This window comes from Cyanistes caeruleus, chromosome 4 (assembly GCF_971803275.1).
Source record: "Cyanistes caeruleus chromosome 4, bCyaCae1.hap1.1, whole genome shotgun sequence".
Taxonomy (NCBI): Eukaryota; Metazoa; Chordata; class Aves; order Passeriformes; family Paridae; genus Cyanistes; species Cyanistes caeruleus.
In genome coordinates, this window is record NC_141704.1 from 57,834,021 (window position 1) to 57,851,930 (window position 17,910).

Below are 17,910 nucleotides of genomic sequence, written 5' to 3' on the forward strand. Positions count from 1 at the left end.
AGTAGCTGTTTGTGTATCAGAAATATGTTCCTGGATTGTTTTGTGGAATACAGCTGCACCAGGAAAAAAACTAACTCATATGGCTGGATCATAATATTTGGCACCAAAACAAATAGTATTGTTGAAAAAAACAAAACATCTCCCATTTTACCTGGCAAAACCAGGGCCCATATCAACTGGGATTTGCACCTATGGAGGAGTATCTATGTCATTAAACCATTTTTGGTGTGAAATGTTCTGTATTCTCTAATCAACTTGCAGGATTGTGAGTCTGGCAAAGTCAGTCATCCAAGCCATAAAGGTTACAATCATCTGCATCTACTGAGTCGGGTCTATTGCAAAATTTCACTGTTGTATTATGAATATTCACTGTGTCTGGAAAGCTCAAGGTAAATTTAAGAGTTTTACTGAAAAAAGGGACTACTTTAATTTTTTTAGCAGTAACTTCCCCTTGTTGATAATAATAACAGTCAATATTTAAGGATCTCCGGTTTTTTTAAAAATTGTTCAGCACAGATGGATCCACTTCTATAATTGGATGTTTCAAGGAACTACATGTCCATAGATAAAAAGAATTAGATGTTGCAGTGGGCCTGGAGCAGCCATACTTGTTGTCTGTTCAGAAATAAAATTGGAGTTTTGTGGTTGAAAAGCTGTTGGCTCCTATAAGAAGATAACAAACAGGTTTCTCATATCACACCCACACAGAGATGAAAGTGCACCTGGATTTCTTTGTCAGTTTTTAGCATCAAGTCCAAAGCTGAAGGATGAGAACAGGGAACAGGCTTAATTTTATGAACCATATTTTTTGGCTGATTGTTGGATTTTCTGTTCAAGCACAAGAGCCTGCTATGTTTATTCTCTATTTAGATTGAAGTGGAAAGCAAAATTGTTTTCTAGTCTAAACATCCAGTTTAGACAGAATTGAAAGACTGGGACTAAGAGCAGAATGGAGGACCCAACTATTAGAACAGTTTTTTCTTGTTATACTGGCCAAAGATATGTGAGAGGGTGGGAAAATCATATAATTCCTTCTTGTTAAACATCAGGATTACAGTCCAAAGAACCAAGATTTGGTTGGACACAGGAAGGTCCAGGTGCCAGGTTTTCCCATCACACTCCAGGAGAGCAAGACAGTTTGGGGCAGGAGGACTTTTGTGCCTAGAGAAGCCAGACTTGTTCCCTCTTTTTATTCTTAAGCATTGGTATGAAAGCCAAAAATTGACATTCAGTTCCAGGTTTTATCTTTTTCTCTGAAAAGTCATTTCAGTGGCAGTTTCTATCCTTTTTTTTTTTTTTTTGCTTACATTTGTAGCTTTTTCAGATGCAGTCTATATCTTTCTGCAAGTCACCTTAAACATATAACTGTAAGAGAAATTGTTGGATTTTAGTCCCTCTTTAATTCTCAGAATTAAACATTTTTCTCCTTCATCATCATCATTATTATTCCTTTTTTTCAGGAGGGGAGAGTATTGCTTGCTGCAGGCATTAGGAACCTTCCCAGTGTCTCTAATTGGGATTATTACAGACAGCCCCTTCCCAGCACAAACAGATCATTATTAAATTCTCTTCCTCCCACCCCACCCCTGCCTCACCAGAGGGGGGAAAAAACAATTCTTATTGAAAAAAAAAACAATCTTCCGATGAATGTAAGCTGGGAGAAGGACATTGTACAAAAACAAACCCACAACCCCTCCACGCACGTTTGGGCACACGGAAACCACTCCCGACAGTGAATTAAGGACATCTCAGCACAGGGCGCTAATTCATGGGTCTTAAATGAATCAGGGAGTGAAAATGCAGTTTCAGCGATGGATTGAAAGCTGAGGCGTTTTTTTCTGCGGGTCACGATTTCAGTGATCCAGGGAGAAAGCTATAGCACACGGGTGCACAGGAAAAATGTCTGAAGGCACGGGACAGAGGAGCGGAGCACGGTGATTCTGTTCAGAGGCAATTCCTTGTCCAGAGCCCAGCTGCCTGCTGGACCTCACTACGGATGGTGTCCTCCAGCTAGGGCCAGTCTCCTCTCCATTCCCTCCCAGCATCGCTTCCTCTCTCCCGAGCATCCTCCAGCGACCATCGCGCCTCTCCAGAGAGCTCCAGACACAAAAGCAAAGCGAGCGCCTGTAAAAGGTACACAGAGGTGGGGTCTGGGGCTAGGAGGGGGAAGGGCAGGCTAAATGGACAGACTAAATGCACAACCAATAGCAATTTGCTTTCCTTCGTCGGTTTGCTTTTTTTTTTTTTTTTCGGTGGGGGGGTCTGTTTTGGTTTTTTGGGGTCTTTTCTACATCAAAAATGACCTCCACCATATTTTTCTCCCTTCGTCTTTTTTTTTTTTTTTTTTTTTTTCGTTTAAAGAAAAAGAATTCAGTGCCATCTAGTGGGGGAGGGGATGGAGCAAGTCAAGGCGCTGCCCATTGCCAGGGATCTATGCTTCTAATTCAGTTATTCAACAGGGAGAGATGACCCTCAGTGTTTCCCTGCTCTCTCTGTGATCTTCAGCTCCCCAGAGGTAATGTTTAATTTACATGGGCTCCAGTCTTCATTCTTTGTAAAGAATCACCTACTGAAGTCAAAGGGACTCGTCCTAGTGTTGTATTACCTGAAGCAGTACAGGCTCTGGAGGCAGTTCGCTGCCCTAATTACAGGATTTCAAACACAAGACAGTAATCAAACCAAACACAGATATAACAAATTACGTCTACTAATATTTTTTATCATTCCAGTGCACCTTGAATACTGGCCTCCATGAATCCTCAGCATGTCAGCCCTCCTAGTAACACAGCCATAAAAGAAGCTACCATGAAAGCATCTTATGATAACTTCCACAAACACTTGAACCATCATTCAAACAGATTTTGGATGTTCAGGTGACTCAGAACCAAGCAGAGGCTCTATAAAGGAGGATATGAACAAAAAAACACCATATAAAAGTTTGTTATCTAAACCCCAGGCATTAACCAGTTGTCAGTGTCCCTTCTATCTATTTTTTTTTTTCATAGAAAAAGAGTTTTTCAAAGGGAAGTATCAGCCAGCTGCATAAACACAGGCTAGCCACACAGACATACACACACACAGAGACACAGAGAATAGGCACACAGCTGTCTACACACTCACGTGTAGCTGTGCACACACTGATATCTAGATGCACTCAACAGCACCTAGCTGGATGTCCTCTGCCCTCCCCACTGGCAACTCCCCAAAGAGATTAGTTCTGCTCTCTCAAAAAAAAACCCAAAAATAAAAAGCATTTGGATTGTAAAGTTAAGCAACTTAGTGAAGGCCAGATTTAAGATCACCCATGGAGAATTAATTTGCTCAACATGCAAACACACTATGATATGATCTTTAATAACATGATTTTTGTTTCCATGGGTCTCCCATTTTTTTATAGTGCAAAGGATGAATGTTGCTCACTTAATGAACACTATTCAAATTTTCTCCTATCCTTATCATCCAATGTGTGGTACATGTACTATTTATTGCAGAGCATCCAGATCTTGCATTGCATACAGAATGATTAATTTCCTCATGGGCTTTTCTATAGTGGTGCTCTAATTGTAGTGTTGGAGGGCTGGGGGTTTTTTACAAACATCAAGGAACTTATCTTCACAGCTCCCTGCTGAGGGACAGAGATAAAAGGCAGTATTTTCAAACGTGTCAGTGTATTTTGGGTACTCTATTAAAGGAACTTAGAACCTAAACTTCCAGAGTACTTAGCACCTTCCTTCCTCAGAGAACATCTCACAGCCCCTTTTGCTCTAGGCACCATGGGCAGTATTTCCATAAATTAGTCATGGGTGACTGAAACTGGATACACAGAAAATGGGGGGCACATGGACAGAATTTGGGAAGAATGTAATCTTTTTGAGTCACCAACTTCATAACAGAAACTCTCACAAAGGGTAGAACAAAATCCAATTCTCAATTTCAGTTCAAATGCCCGTGACCATGATTTTTCCTACCCATCCTCATCTGCTAGGCTCTCTACTGAGCCTCAACACTGTCCACCAAACAGCCACCATCTCAGGACTGCAGAGCCCTGGTTCATCTGTCATCTGGCATGAATGAAAACAGAATCTGGGCAGAGAGCAGGATGTGATCATGTATTTTACCTCATGACCACAAGTCACAAGTGAATGACAGTCCACAGGCAATATTTATTCTGGTATTTTCTTGGAGTCTTGATTTACTGACCTGAGGTTGTGATGAACAGGGGAGGCACACAGGAGCTAAGGCAGAATTGATCAGGGGCCAGGAGCTGAATGGAGCATACCATCAAAAGAACAGATTTGGTTTTGGAGGAAGCAAAATGAATTGCTGGGCAGAAGGCAGGAGGACAGGTAGGTGAGAAGTCCTATATCACATTTTTCAATAAAGCAGAGGGAATGGCTGACACTAAATGGCCTCACACAGAGACCAGTAAAAGACAATACACAGATAAAAATAACCACAGTGTAATGTTGTTTTCCCAAAGACAAAACAAAACAAAACAAAAGACTGTTGGTTTTTCACTAAAATTGCTTCCTCCTGTTAAAACTTACTCTTCATTATTTAGCTATCAGCTGTCAAAACCACTATCAAAATCACTGTTAACAACCAAAGGCTGCACTGTGGACACGGTGGATTACTATGTATGATAATCACCACTGTTCATGAGAACATCTCCAGGAGTGCTTTTAAGCTCAGGCAAAACAAGGATGAACTACTTTAAACAAAACTTTCCCCCAAACTATCCAGTGTGGACATCAGGCTTGGAAAATATCAGCCCAAGCAGTTGAAGTTTAGCAGAGTTATAAGGTACAGTAAACAAGGCCAGGGAGGCAAACTCAGCCTACTGCAAACATTATCCCTGAATCCCTGCATCGCCTCCGCACATCCCAAGTGTCTGTGGGCACTGTGGTAAACTGCAGAAAGTCTTGGGAGATATCACTTCACCTCTGAAGGAATTGCCAACAGCTTTAGTTCCTTCAGCCAGGTGGTAAGATCTAAATGTAGATCAAGCCACATTTAACATGCTGAGCTCTAAAGTAAAATATTCGGGAAAGCCATTCCTGTCTCTTGAGTCCTGGGTAAACACTCAAGTGCTTCCAATAACAGAGGAGAAACAAGGAAGTTTTAAAGAAAATGAAAAGGCCTAAACTGCAAAAGTGTAAGCCTCTATTGAAAGAGAAAGTTCTGCTGGGAGACAACTCAGCTAAAGCACAAGGGCAATATTTAGCCCTCCAGGCTCTTTGCTCTTTCAAATTCATCTCCCTACAACAGAAAACAGATCTTAGCCCCAGATTTCACAGGCAGAGATTCAGCTCCAATGTTCTGCTCTCTGAGATCACAGCAGCCGCTCTGTGTCCTGCTTACTTACTGTCTTGCCAGCTTAGTAGTCAACATCTTCATGTTCTACAGCTTCTTCTTCTCTGAACTGGACAGGCTTCCACAGGAACAGACCTGTTTCCCCAAAAGCCTTGCTATGAGGACTGCTGTTTTGTTCAAGCCCATCTCTGCTTCCCCCTGTTTACCTTTTGGATATGTCAAGCCCAGCCTCCTACCCAAAATCCTGCTACAGGAAAAACCCTTTTCCTGCTGCAGTGAGGAAGGTGACATTGCTCTGAATGCAGGAGCTGTACAGCAAGGTCACTTGCTGCCTAAAGCCAGCTACAAAAGCAAGATGGCTCTCAACATCACCACCACTGGGCTCAGCTGAAAACAGGAGATATCACTTCATTAAAATTCATAGATCTTGTGACTCTTATAGAAATAGCAAGAAGAATCCAGGATGGCAGAGACGAGATATTAGTGCCAAAGAGTACTGACTGAGAGCAAAAACTCAGACCTCTGTCTGCCAAAAATAAGCATATTTGGTGAGAAGAGGCTTTTATTCTTAAAGTTGTATCTAACACATTGATCTTCAATATATTAAAGCCTGATTAATTCTGTTTTTTCTGTACTACATCAATATGTAGTTCATATAGGCAGCCTAATGTAAAAGTGCATCTGCAGTTCTGTTAGTTTGCTTGACATGGCAAGTCACACTGTACAACCTTCCCTAAACTTCTGACAGATTTCAGAATACTTTGTTCATTCCCAGAGATTTTTTTCTATCAGCAGTGTTTTGTGAACTAATCCAGTGAAAGACAGTGTCACAGCCTTTGTAGATGGATATGTTGTGTTTCATAATGAGTATATCACACCTGTGATTGGCTCTCAGCTACCAATTAAATTTGTTGCTTCTTTTAGTCACAAAAGAAGAACTATGATTAATTAAAAAACAGAATCCACAGATCATAAGAAACTATCACAGAAGCAACTGGAGAGAAAACCAGTAAGCTAACCAAAAACCAGCATCTGCTTGGAAAAACTATATCCTCTAAAAGCACTCCTTCAATTTGGAACAAAACTCAGAAGCAAGACTTCAGCCTTCATCTATTCTATTTGGCTGTGAAGTCCCAGCAGAGCAGATTCATTTTAATAATTTATTTTAAAAAGGTGTATAAAAATGTATTGTGTGCTGCCGTAAAAGCAGTTGACATCTAGGATGATAAACTTTCTATTTAGACTCAAGCATGCTGCCATCTTCAACAGTTTTACATTTACTTCTCTTCATTTATTATCACCAAGTATATTTGCAGCAAAATAAGGTTGGTCATTCTTCAGAGTTCATCCATTTGTGCAGTTCATTTCCCCACCTCAAGCTTTAGAGCTGTGATTTCACAGCTAAATTATTTATTAATTATTAATTGTAATTAATATTTATATAAATATACATATTTGTTATTAATAATTATAATAAATTTCTAAATTATCTGACGTTGTTCCAGTGAGAACTGCTGGGCCATGAAAGACAGACATTTATTCCCTTTTTCTGCAAAGGCCTCCAGTAAGTGACCACCAAACAAGAAACCATGGGAGTAGCAAGTTCCCCTGACCATACCCAGATGGCTCATGAAAAACAAACTGGCCTGCAAGAAGTTACCTGTTTCCAGAGAAATAATGTTTCCAGGACTAAGGACAAAATTTCCCAAGGGAAATAGATAAATAAATAAATAAATAAATAAATAAATTAATTAATAAATATTGGGACTCACAGACATAATATCTGAAGAAGGCATTTTTCTCAGGAAAAAGGGGACAAATGTCCAGAAAGCAGGTGTAGCAGCACGACTTAGCCTGGGTACTAGCAAGGTCAGAGAGAAAGAACTGAACCAAAAAAAGCCTCTGCAAAATGCTTCTTACAGGCTGAACCAACTGAGGCTGAGAAGTGCATGCAGGATTGATTATGACTCTCTAGGCAGGCAAATTCAGAAATAGAGAGCAGTTCTGGTTACATAACTAACAGCAGCCTCATGTCACCCACCAGGAGTGCAGCAAAGAACTCCAAACTAAAACCAGAATTATTATCTGTTTCCATAACTCTGCCTTCAAAAGACTCACTGAGGGGGAAAGGTTGATCAATGCTGTTTAGGTCTACATAGAGCACTACTGAAATGACTGGGTATCTGTGAGTCCACCCAGATCTTGGGAAAATCTGCTGAATTACAAACCAAGGCAGCCAGAGCGGCTATCCAAAGCGCTCCCAAAGGCCTAACAATGTATCCTGTGGTCAGCATTGGTCAAGATAACCTAAGACAAGAAGGGACCTAAACCAGGAAAACACGGAGAGAAAGTTGCATTGAAATGCACCATGGAGGTCAATAGGGATATACGAAATTAAATTCTTCTGAAACTCAGGGGAGCCACCAGCTCACAAACCCAAGAGGTCTAGATCCAAGACAGTATCTTGAAAAGAGTTTGGCTTGAAGAAATGTGAACTCAAACAGACCCAACTAATCTCCTCGAATTTTATGTTTAAGAGATTGATGTATCCCTGAAAATTCTATTGCTGGAACATTTTTATTCACTCTGTTTTCACACTTGGTCAAACAGAATTAGAGATTAACAGCTTTTTGACCCCATTTGAAAGCCTTGGTGGATGTCCTTTCAGATGAGTGTTGCAAGGAGTGATGGAAGAGAAACTACAAGAGCTTTTATCAGCAGTGAACCAGATGTCTTCATTATTTCTTCTCTTTTGCTGATTCTGTCATTTTAATTTTTTTCCTTTTTTTTCCTCCCCTCTGCAATCCTCTGTCCCAGCCAAAAAAATGTGTCTTTGCTACTGTTGCCTTTAAAAGTTTTATGTGCATGTTGTTAGTAAAGTAACAACAACACTTCTGTAGTATGTTTTTCACAAGGGGAAGCTGAAGCATTTTCTAAGAATTAATTCATCTTCACAACCCATTTCTGAAGCAGACATTATTTTCCCCAGTTTACAGAGGTATGAAATGGCAGATAGGTTAATTAACTTGCTTAAGGTCATCCAGTGAGTTAGTAATGGAGCTGCAAAAAAAACCCCAAGATTCAACAATTCCCATTCCCAAACCCTTCATCTAACCACTAAGAAATATCCCTTCTCTCCAGTCTTAAGTACTTCACTGAAATCTATCACTGGCCATTTATTTTGGCATGTTGTTGAATCACAAATTAGTGAATCTAGAAGACAAACATGGAAGTGTGTGGAGATCCACAGCATCCATTGCCTGTTCAGCTTTGTGCAGCATCCGCTATACCAGACTGTTCATCTTCCATTAAAACGGATGTGTTACAGATCTGCTGCAGAACTGCCAATATCATTTCAGGCATCACTCTGAGGGCACTGCACAAGAGACAAACGGCACTGGCTCTCTTTCCCCAGGAGGAGGGAAGGCTGCCTCAACAGCCCTGCTGTTGGGGAAAGCAATAAACTCAAGATGCCAACAGGCTTTGAAAAATAATTTCTGTTTTTCTCTTATGCTGCATCTCCCTCCTGAGTGTTCCCAGTGTTAGAGAGCTGGAGCGGCAGTATTTAATAGTGACATCTTTGTGGATTCCACTCTGGCATTAGTTTGATGAGTTACTTTAAAGTCAAAATATCCTTCAAATGCCCACCCAAAGTCTGTCAGTCTCTTAACACCACACATTCTTTCCAGAGGGATTTGCAATTCAGATGTCTCCGTGGCTCAGCACGAATCGCTGTGCAACAAAATACAGTTGAAGTTTGCCAATTAATCATGAACACATAATGAATAACTAATGATTTCTAAACACGTATGTAGCCAACGCAGTTTTACCAAATGCTCAGAGGGTCCTTCTACTTACTCAGATGATCTTGTTCCCTTATGTCAGTATTTAAAACAAGAAAAGGTTAGAGATCATGTTACAGCACAATAGTTCTAAGCATACGGCTTAGGAGGGAAGTTGATCACTTTGTCATACAGGTACTGCTCAAATGCTTCATTTCCAAGATCAAATGATACAAGTTCAGACTCTTCTTTCCTCTAAATGTCAATAAACAAGCACCAATGAGCAAACTGTCACCGTGATTTTTTTTTGCTTTCTGGGTATATCTTTACCTTCTCAGGACAAACAATGGATCAAGTGTTGCATTTTGTCAAAATTTTGCCTTGAAGCTGTCATTCAGTTATAACTAAAATAGATACACAAAATGAATTAACTAAATAAACATTTCCAGATCACTATTGATCAAATAATAACTCCAGACAAAATTATTGCCAACTATTTGTAAAATGGTCTTTATTGTACTTCATCATGAGGTCTCTTTTTTTATTTTTGGCTGTTTTGCATGTGTTCCACGAATGTCTCTCCACTACCTTCATTTCTTTCCTCCAACAGTCCCTGTACAGAGAATACCCTTGTTGTCTTCTACCCCATGTCAGCTCAATCTCCTTTAACTCCTTTCTAGGAGCTTTTTCACTCAGCCATCCCCCACTGATTTTCTTGTAAATAAGTACTAACAAGTCCAAACACTTTGCTCTGTTTGCAACAAAAAGCTCAGGAGGATCTAACAACATGTCCTGAGAATGCAGCTCATCACAAACCTATCCATTCCTGTAGTCAGTCTCTGCTGCATCATTCCAATCCTTAGCATGCCAAGTCTCATTTGGACTGTGAAGACCTCGGGGTGGGGATGTTGAGTTTACACTCCCTGGCAGAATATAGGGAGACACAGTGTCCCAGATAAGGTGAGCAAGGCTTTTTGGGTCCCTGGATTGCAAACCAGATCATTCTCTGTCTCTGCAAATTTGCAGATGTGTTGAGTTGCTGTTCTGTTGACTGATGTGACCCTGATTTTCCATCCTGTGTCTGTACGCCGCCTTACTGGCACGCTAACCCTGGCTGGGTGCTCTGCAAGCAATTCTCCTCATAACCACAGCAACAGCAGTGCTACAGTGACATAAATAGGCTCTTGTAAGTGCACATTTTTACTTTGATCTAATAATAATAATAACAATAATAATAATAATTAAAATAATAAAAAATAAAAAATAAAAATAATAAAAATAATAATAAAAATAATAATATTGGCTGAAGGGAGAAACAACTGAGCAAAAAGGCAGAACTATTTAAGTAATGCAGGCCTTTTCATATTTGTGCTTCCACCACACCAAAAAGGCCATACTGGAGCCTGCAAGTAGAGGCAGCAGCAATACTTTGAAGGAAAGTGCAAGATGTTTTCCAGTGGTCTATAAGTCAGCTTTCAGAGTATGGGTAACATGTAAGAAAAATATTTTCATTGATGAAGAGGGATGAGATTGAACTGATGTAACTACTGATGAATCTGGCAGGATGGTTTACCAAAATGGAATATTAAAATACTTTTCCCCAATCCTTTAACATAAATAAAGAAATTTGAAGATTGAGAAGCTAAGAATGCACATGAAACTAGCCTCATTATTTTAGAGATGCAGGGACAGTAACTTGTTCCGACTAACCTTGTTAAGGAGGGGTGGAATGGAGTGGGGATGGCTGCAGAGAATCAGGTTGCTTATCCCTCCAAGGCACCAGAAGTGTCCTCAGTTTGAAGCTGTGTGAGGAAAAAGCCCCAATAGCCAGAAGCCACGACTCATTACACTTTCCAAAAACTTATTTTCTGTGACAGAATTTATTCCAGTCTGCATGGAAGAAGTATTTTTGAACTCATAATGTTTAAACAACTTAACAGAACAAAAAGGGGTGGTTGTTTAGGAGCCAGCAATTATCATTTGATTATAGCAAGGACAGTTGTTATAACAAGGACAAAGAACAGTCCCAGTCAGAGAAATTGTCTCTCTCTCTCTCCCCCTGCCCTCCTCTCTCTCTTTCACACACACACAAGCTTCAGAAAGACCTTCTCCGTCAAGATGGGAGAATTGACGAGAAAATTGTGATTCAAAAATAGAGATAGAAATGTAAATGAGATCTTACTTATGATCTTACTCCATAAAGTCATGATTGCTTAATTAACAAAATGGCCAATTTTGGCTGAAGGACAACTTCGTCTCAGCAGCAGGGTGAAGGAAACACTCAAAAGTTAAAAGCATGGTATAGAACAACATAGAAAGACAAAAATATAGGGGAAAAATAGTCTGTTAATACAAATAATGAAGACCACAGAAAAAGCATAAATGGTGTGAATAGAGACAGGAAAATGAGAGGTGCAACAATGCTGATGTGTATGTCTAGAGATGGTAAAATAGCACAGAATTGGAAGAAGTGCTAAAAACCTCTTTCCTTCTTAGAAAAATTAAAGAAGAGACACTTTCCTTATCTTAGGGGAAAAAAAAAGAAGCACTTTTCTGTCCATTAGTCAGTAATGAAAATGGTAGACAAGATCTATTAGAGCAAACATTTTAAAATTAGGATATCTAGAGAACTTTTATATGAGAGTGTTTGAATAACTGGATAAAGAAATTCCAGGAATGTTAAATTCTTAGTAATCACAGAATCATACTTGGGTCAGAAGGGACCTTAAATATCATCTAGTTCCAACCCCTCCCTGCCATGGGCAGGGAAACCTTCCACTAGATCAGGAATATAAAGGAAATTAGAGGATCGTGCCAATATTCAAACAGGACAAGAAAGGGACTGGGTTGCCCAGGCCGTGAGGCTGCTCTGCCTGTGACAAGCATGGAAAAGATGACAGAAAATTAAAAAAGGAAGGGTGACAGAATAACAATTTGCTCAATGCTTGGAAGAATCTGCTCTTCTAGAAAATGGAGCGCTCCAGACATACCAAATTTCCTCCTTCGATGGCGTTACACGTTTGGCATATAAATGCAATCACATAATTGTCATTTACTCAGATGTTTGCACAGAGTCTGATTTAGCACCTCCTGGCACTGATTAAAAATTAGCATAAATCAAGCACTGGGAAAGCTCATGTCTGGTGGGATTGGCAGTGGCCAGAGGGGTGCCAAGGGAAGCATAGCAGGGTCAGGTGAGCATCCCCACACCTCAGGGACTCCCCTGGGCACACATCCCACTTCAGCTTTGGGGCACGAAGGTGAGTGACCAACCCAACACCTTCACCAGCATCAAGAGAACAAGAGGCCACCTGTGCTGAAAGACTGAGATTGTGCAGGTAAGTTTGCCAAGGCAGCTAAATAACCATCTTTGAAAACAAGCAGCAGGAGGGAAGCAAAAGTTATGACAGTAAGAACTGGCAAGGAGCACAGGAGACGTACGCCCTGAACTTGGAGTAGAGAAACAGTCTCTCAGAGTGCTTTGGAAACACAGTGAATGACAAACATTTGTGGCCCCCAAACTCTCCCTTTCATTTCCTTTCAGTAAAATTAGATTTTGACATTTGTCCCAAATTGTCGCATTTGGTCAAGGCCATAAGTGAAGACACGGCCTTCAGCTCTTTATGTAAACCCACGCCTTCTCCCAAGAGAAAAACCAGCATGGTATTAACATGTTCTTACGGAGCAAGGCTGCTGACTGGATGTGTCAGTGAGGACATCTCACATCACCCTTCTCTGGCAAAGAATAAGGCTCTGTGTAGACTTGTCATCAGCTTTTAATGAGGATAACCGCTTTTCTCATTTCATGATTAGATTTAGCATATAACCCCAAAGCTGCTTGCAGCAGGAAGGGAAACAAATGAAAGAGAGGGAGTCACAATGAAAACGTTCTTGACGCAAGAGGCTGCGACCCTCTCGTGGTGTGCGGCCTTTTGGCTTGTACTGTGCAGAGCCGGACGCGACGATCCTCCTGGATCACTTCCACTGGATATTCTGTGACTCCATGACCCCGGGGACAGCACCCAGAGAGCCGCCACCGAGCGCGGGGAAGGAGGACAAGCAGCAGAGGGGGACAGAGGAGGAGGAAGATCCCGCCCTTGGCCGCCCGTCCCGCCCCTCGCGTCACCCGTGCGCGCCGCCTCTGCTCCGGCAGCGCCGCCGCTCCTCGGGCCGCGGGTCAGCGCGGGGTGAGCGGGGAGCAGCGGGTGTGCCGGGCTCCGGGGCTCCGGGGTACCGGGCTCCGGGGTACCGGGGTGCCGGGATGCCGGGCTCCGGGGTGCCGGGCGGGGCTGTGTCCCCGGGCGGGGCCGTGTCCCAGGGAGCCGCAGCCCTGGGGCGCGTCCCGGCGCTCCCGTCCCTCAGGGGAGCGCGGCCTGAGGCGGCGCCGCGCCAGCGCGGGTTGAGCTCCGTGGCGGCCTGGTCTTCCCCCTGTGCTCCTGGGAAAACCAGAAGGAACGGGGGGAAAAGAGAGTTCTCCTGGTGTTTTCTGAGTGAGAAGGGAGCGGTCTGAAACAAGCTGGTGGATCGGGAATAAAAAATAATCCAGGCTGGGACAGGAACGGCTTTGGGTGGGAGTAGAGAGCCGGGAGCAGGTGGAGCGGCAACACTGAACACTGGTTGTGCTTTAGGTGTGTTCATCCCTTGTGGGCAGTCCTGAGGATGTCATTGCTGGAGGTGACGATAACGAAAGTACTCTTCTATCTCACAGAATCACTCGAACAGGGTTTGGATAGCTCCGGCTCTTGGGAGTCTGTAGGCTTTGCTTTACTTCTCTCTCAGGCGTTCTTGGTCGGGAGGGGATTAATGGAGGTCTCCAGCCTTAGCTTGGGCTGTTATAATTCCTTAAGCGATTCGGAAGGGAAAATCAGGTTCCTCAGACCGCAGGTTTGCATTGTTCAGGAGCGAAAGGTATTTTCATTTTAAAGCTGCAGTAAGTAAATGGTGTGTCTGAGTGTGGTGATAAGGACATGCTTTTGGAGTCATGTGATGACGAGTTTGGGGGACAATTTGTTGCTTTGTCTCAGAATGTAGGAGAACTGCCTGTTTTGAAGCAGATGATTTTGCAAAACTTAGTGATTATTTCCCCCTGTAATACATGCTCACGTTGAAGTGCTGCCCTGCAATTATTTAAGAGCTTCTGTCTTCTCACCCTAGGCCTACTGCCTTAGCTCAAGGCCTCTGACACTTTGCCTTCTCTTTTTTTTGCTTTCTCCATTATTCTCTCTTCTCAAATTACTTGTATTATTTTCATGCTTGATTTTTTTCCTGGTTCCTTTAGAGTGCTTTGCTAACAGGAGTAAATCAAAATAGGTCCTCCAATGATCAGGTACATGTACACTTGAGGTTATGAATACTTCAAATTTGTGTTATTAAACAACAGGCCCTGTGTAATCATACTGAAGTGGACTTAGCACTTGTCCTATGATTACTCTTATCCATGATCTTTCATTTGTTATGCTCATATTCTGGAATCAGCTGTGCAATATTTTTTAAAACAAAAATTTTAAACTTTTACCTCAATGTCATGCTCTTGAATGAGCCTGCCTAATTTGTCTGATGATTTATATTACCACTCATTCAAAAAGGCAAAGTACAGACAAGATAAATTTCAAATACAAGATTATGGGATTGCTATTCTTGTCTACTACAACCTATTCTGCAAAGAAGGAGTAAAGACTTAAAATGAGGAGGCTTAGAAAAGCTGAGGGAACACCCTTCTCATGCTATTTTAGGAGAGTAGATGTTGTCTGGTGGCCTGATACCAACGGTTTTGTTTTTAGGACATTTTTGTTGCAGAGGTTTTTAGGTGAGTGATGACTAAAAGAGAATGGGAAGCTGCTGATGGATTTTCTTGGAAAAAAGAATCTGGCATGGAAAAAACTACTTTTTTCCTCTCAAAAAGAATAGGTATTGTGAGAGACTGAAACAAGAATGGAGAAAAACCTGCTGGAGATGATCAAGGGAAGGGAATTGAGATGGGAAAGATCTGTGTGATTCATATAGAGAAACATGATTTATATATAAATAAGTTGTTGTTACGTGGATTGTAATGATGTTTTGAATAGGGTGAGAAACTTTCATGAGGAAAAACTTCCAGGTTGTTTTCTCAGTATGTTCAAGTGGTGCCTTACCTTGTGCTTGTGCAGCAGTCAGTGGTATCACACAGGTGTGATTTTTGGCAGAGTTCACACTGTAATTGTCCCTATGGCTGGAGTTAAGGGTTGTCTTGAGCAAGCTGAGTGGGTTCTGCCAGTAAGCCATGCTTGCCATGGTAAATGGTGGTGTAGTGGAGGTACTTTTATAGTTGGTATTGCTGGGAATTGTCCCTGAATTCATGTAGATGTTCTTTATATTCAGAATTACATGCTAGAGTATGTAATGACTGATTTTATGCAAGGAACGTGTGATGTCAAATGAGTGATACATTCCTTTGTTTGCCCTAATTCTGGGATAGCTTGTTCTACTCAGCCATCTTAAGAGTTGTGACTCCTGTGTTTCCTTTTGCAGGAAGGTCCGTCTGTCTGTCTGTGTGTGCCCACCATTCCTGGGGAGATGTCCAATGTTTCCAGCTATGCCCTTCGCATGGCCCGGCTGAGTGCCCAGATATTCGGCGACGTTGTCAGGCGCACTGACTCCAAATCCATGAAAGTGGTGAAGCTGTTCAGTGAGCAGCCCCTGGCCAAGAGGGAGGAGGTGTACAACTGGTACCCCCCTCACAACACCTACTACGGCCTCATGAGGAAACTGCGCTACTTCGGGCTCTACAGGTACTTCCTGCGCTTGTAGGGTGGGAGCAGGGCTGGGATGGGAAAGGGGTGGGTGGGAGTCTTGTTGCATTTGATTTCCTTAAGGGAAAGAGGAGAAATGTTTAGTTCTGAATATGGTACATATGGAAATAGGCATTTGATTGTTGCACTGATGGCAAGGAGAGCTAAGTGACTGCTGTCTTGACTTTTACCGTAATTGTAATCTTTTGTGAGAAAGAGTTGAGTGTAGTTGTGGGCAAGCAGTTACCTAAGAAATAGTTCCTTCTTTTGCTTTGTGGGGAAAAGAAAGCTTTCTGATAGACAAGAGATGGGTCTGTAGTTCTGAGTATGGCAAATGAATGTGCTAAAAAGAAGTGATGTTAATACCAGACTTACCGTATAGTTCTCAGTCATTCAACAGCTAATAAGTGAAATTTAGAAGAGACAGAAAGTCTCTGTTAGGCCAGAGGGCCTTTTTATTCTTCAAAATAAATTAAATTAAATTCAAATGTGTTTTAAATAGTCTTGTTAATTCCAGCTACATCCAAACCAGTTGTCTGATTTCTAAATTAACTTCCACAGTCTGTATCAGGGAGAATTGTACTGCTGAAGAACGTCAGTAGGAGTCAAATGCAGTTCTTTTACTCCTGTCAGGTAGCCCTAAAAAAATCTTTAAAAGTGAGGCTGCAAACCCTGTATAGTCAAAACAGATTACCTGTTGCTAGTATGACAATACTAACCATCAAGGATTGCATCCAGGATGCTCTTGATTTAGGTGGATGTGGCAACACTTTCTAGACTGGCTGTTTACACAGAAAGCCTCAATGTGATGCTAATGTTCTTTTCTCCTTCCCCTATTAAGTTCATTCTCTGGCTGCTCTGTATACAGAGAGTTGGTAGAAGGAAAAAAATCATGCAATGAAGACTCGTAGACTAATAAGGCCGGTAATAAATCACAAGCTTTTTGTTTCTATTTAGAGAAGGTGTGTTTAAAAATAGCAGTGCAGCAATCTTAGGCCATATAGGATGCAGTTATGACTTCTGAAAATCATTTTGCACTAAAAAATATAGGGACATATTAAGAGAACTTATTAGAGAATGATTGAGGATTAATTATCTCTGCCAGCCCCTTCATCTTCCTTCCTGTTTTATTCTCTTATTAAGATTCTACCAGTACTGATGCCATCTTCATAACTCATTCCTGAAGTCACCTGAGAGCAGTGCCACGTGCTGTAATTACTGCTCAGCATGGCCCTGTTTCCCTAGGAGCTCATGACCTGAACACAGGAACACAATGTGCTGTGGCTGCACTGCTGCGCTGGATGACAGGGGGGAAAATCTTACTCTTGTCTCTTGCTGATTTTTGCAGTTTACTGCTCATTGAAACAAAGGGGATCAATAAATGCAGTTGAAATAATACATACCTGCACACACCCCTTGTTGCTGAAAAGGACAACCCTGTTAGTTCTGAAAGTATCAGAGGAAATCTCTCATGGTATATTCAGTGATACTGCCGGCAGTAATGTGGAATACATTGCAGCAAGCTTCAGTATGGACTTCATGGTTAAAAAAAGTTTTGATTTTTGTTTTTTTTCATTAGCATATGGTTCAAAGAACTATTAGTATCTCTGCATCCCAATAAAAAGAGTAAACTTTATTCCTTCTTCCCCATCTAGGGATGAGCACCAGGATTTCAAGGAGGAGATGAGGCGATTGAAAAAGCTCCGTGGGAAGGAAAAACCAAAGAAAGGAGAAGGAAAGAGAGCTCTCAAAAAGAAATAGTGTTGTTGGAACAATGTAACTGACTATTCTGGAAATGCTGGGGAGCAGCTGGAGAAGGCTTGGCATGTGAGCAGCGTGTGGGGCACAAGAAACACGCTGTGAAATAGTGGACTCCATCTTGGGAATGCACTTGGGTCTTTGAAGTTTTACTGGTTTTGAATTTCTGTACTTCAAATACACTGTATATTGCAGCACAGTAATAAAAAAAAAAAGGTGCTCAGTGTTTTTCTTGAAACCATCTGTAGTTGTTTCAGTTTTCTTGATCTGGAAGTTGTTTGCTTTTCATT

General features: G+C 41.6%; 1 protein-coding gene across 6 annotated transcripts; it reads left to right on the forward strand.

Annotated features, from left to right (window-relative positions):
• Positions 1-12,941: 12,941 nt before the first annotated feature.
• Positions 12,942-17,858, forward strand: MRPS33 (mitochondrial ribosomal protein S33). 6 transcript variants are annotated; one of them, XM_023937930.2, is made up of 3 exons: positions 12,942-13,271; positions 15,603-15,862; positions 17,518-17,858. In XM_023937930.2, the coding sequence occupies exons 2-3, from the start codon at positions 15,648-15,650 to the stop codon at positions 17,621-17,623; spliced, it is 321 nt and encodes a 106-aa protein (XP_023793698.1). In that variant the 5' UTR covers positions 12,942-13,271; positions 15,603-15,647; the 3' UTR covers positions 17,624-17,858. The 6 variants fall into 6 exon arrangements, with proteins under 6 accessions (XP_023793698.1, XP_023793691.1, XP_086741052.1 ...); XM_023937923.2 differs by having other exon boundaries at positions 13,204-13,282; XM_086884926.1 differs by lacking the exon at positions 12,942-13,271 and adding an exon at positions 13,369-13,723.
• The last annotated feature ends 52 nt before the right edge of the window (positions 17,859-17,910 follow it).

Bases quoted from the DNA above. Each gene is read 5' to 3' on its own strand.
- MRPS33 (XM_086884923.1), top strand. From the start codon at position 13,899: ATGGAGGTCTCCAGCCTTAGCTTGGGCTGTTATAATTCCTTAAGCGAT. The intron at 14,004-15,602 runs GTATTTTCATTT...TTCCTTTTGCAG, and splicing joins GCATTGTTCAGGAGCGAAAG to GAAGGTCCGTCTGTCTGTCT. The intron at 15,863-17,517 runs GTACTTCCTGCG...TTCCCCATCTAG, and splicing joins CGCTACTTCGGGCTCTACAG to GGATGAGCACCAGGATTTCA.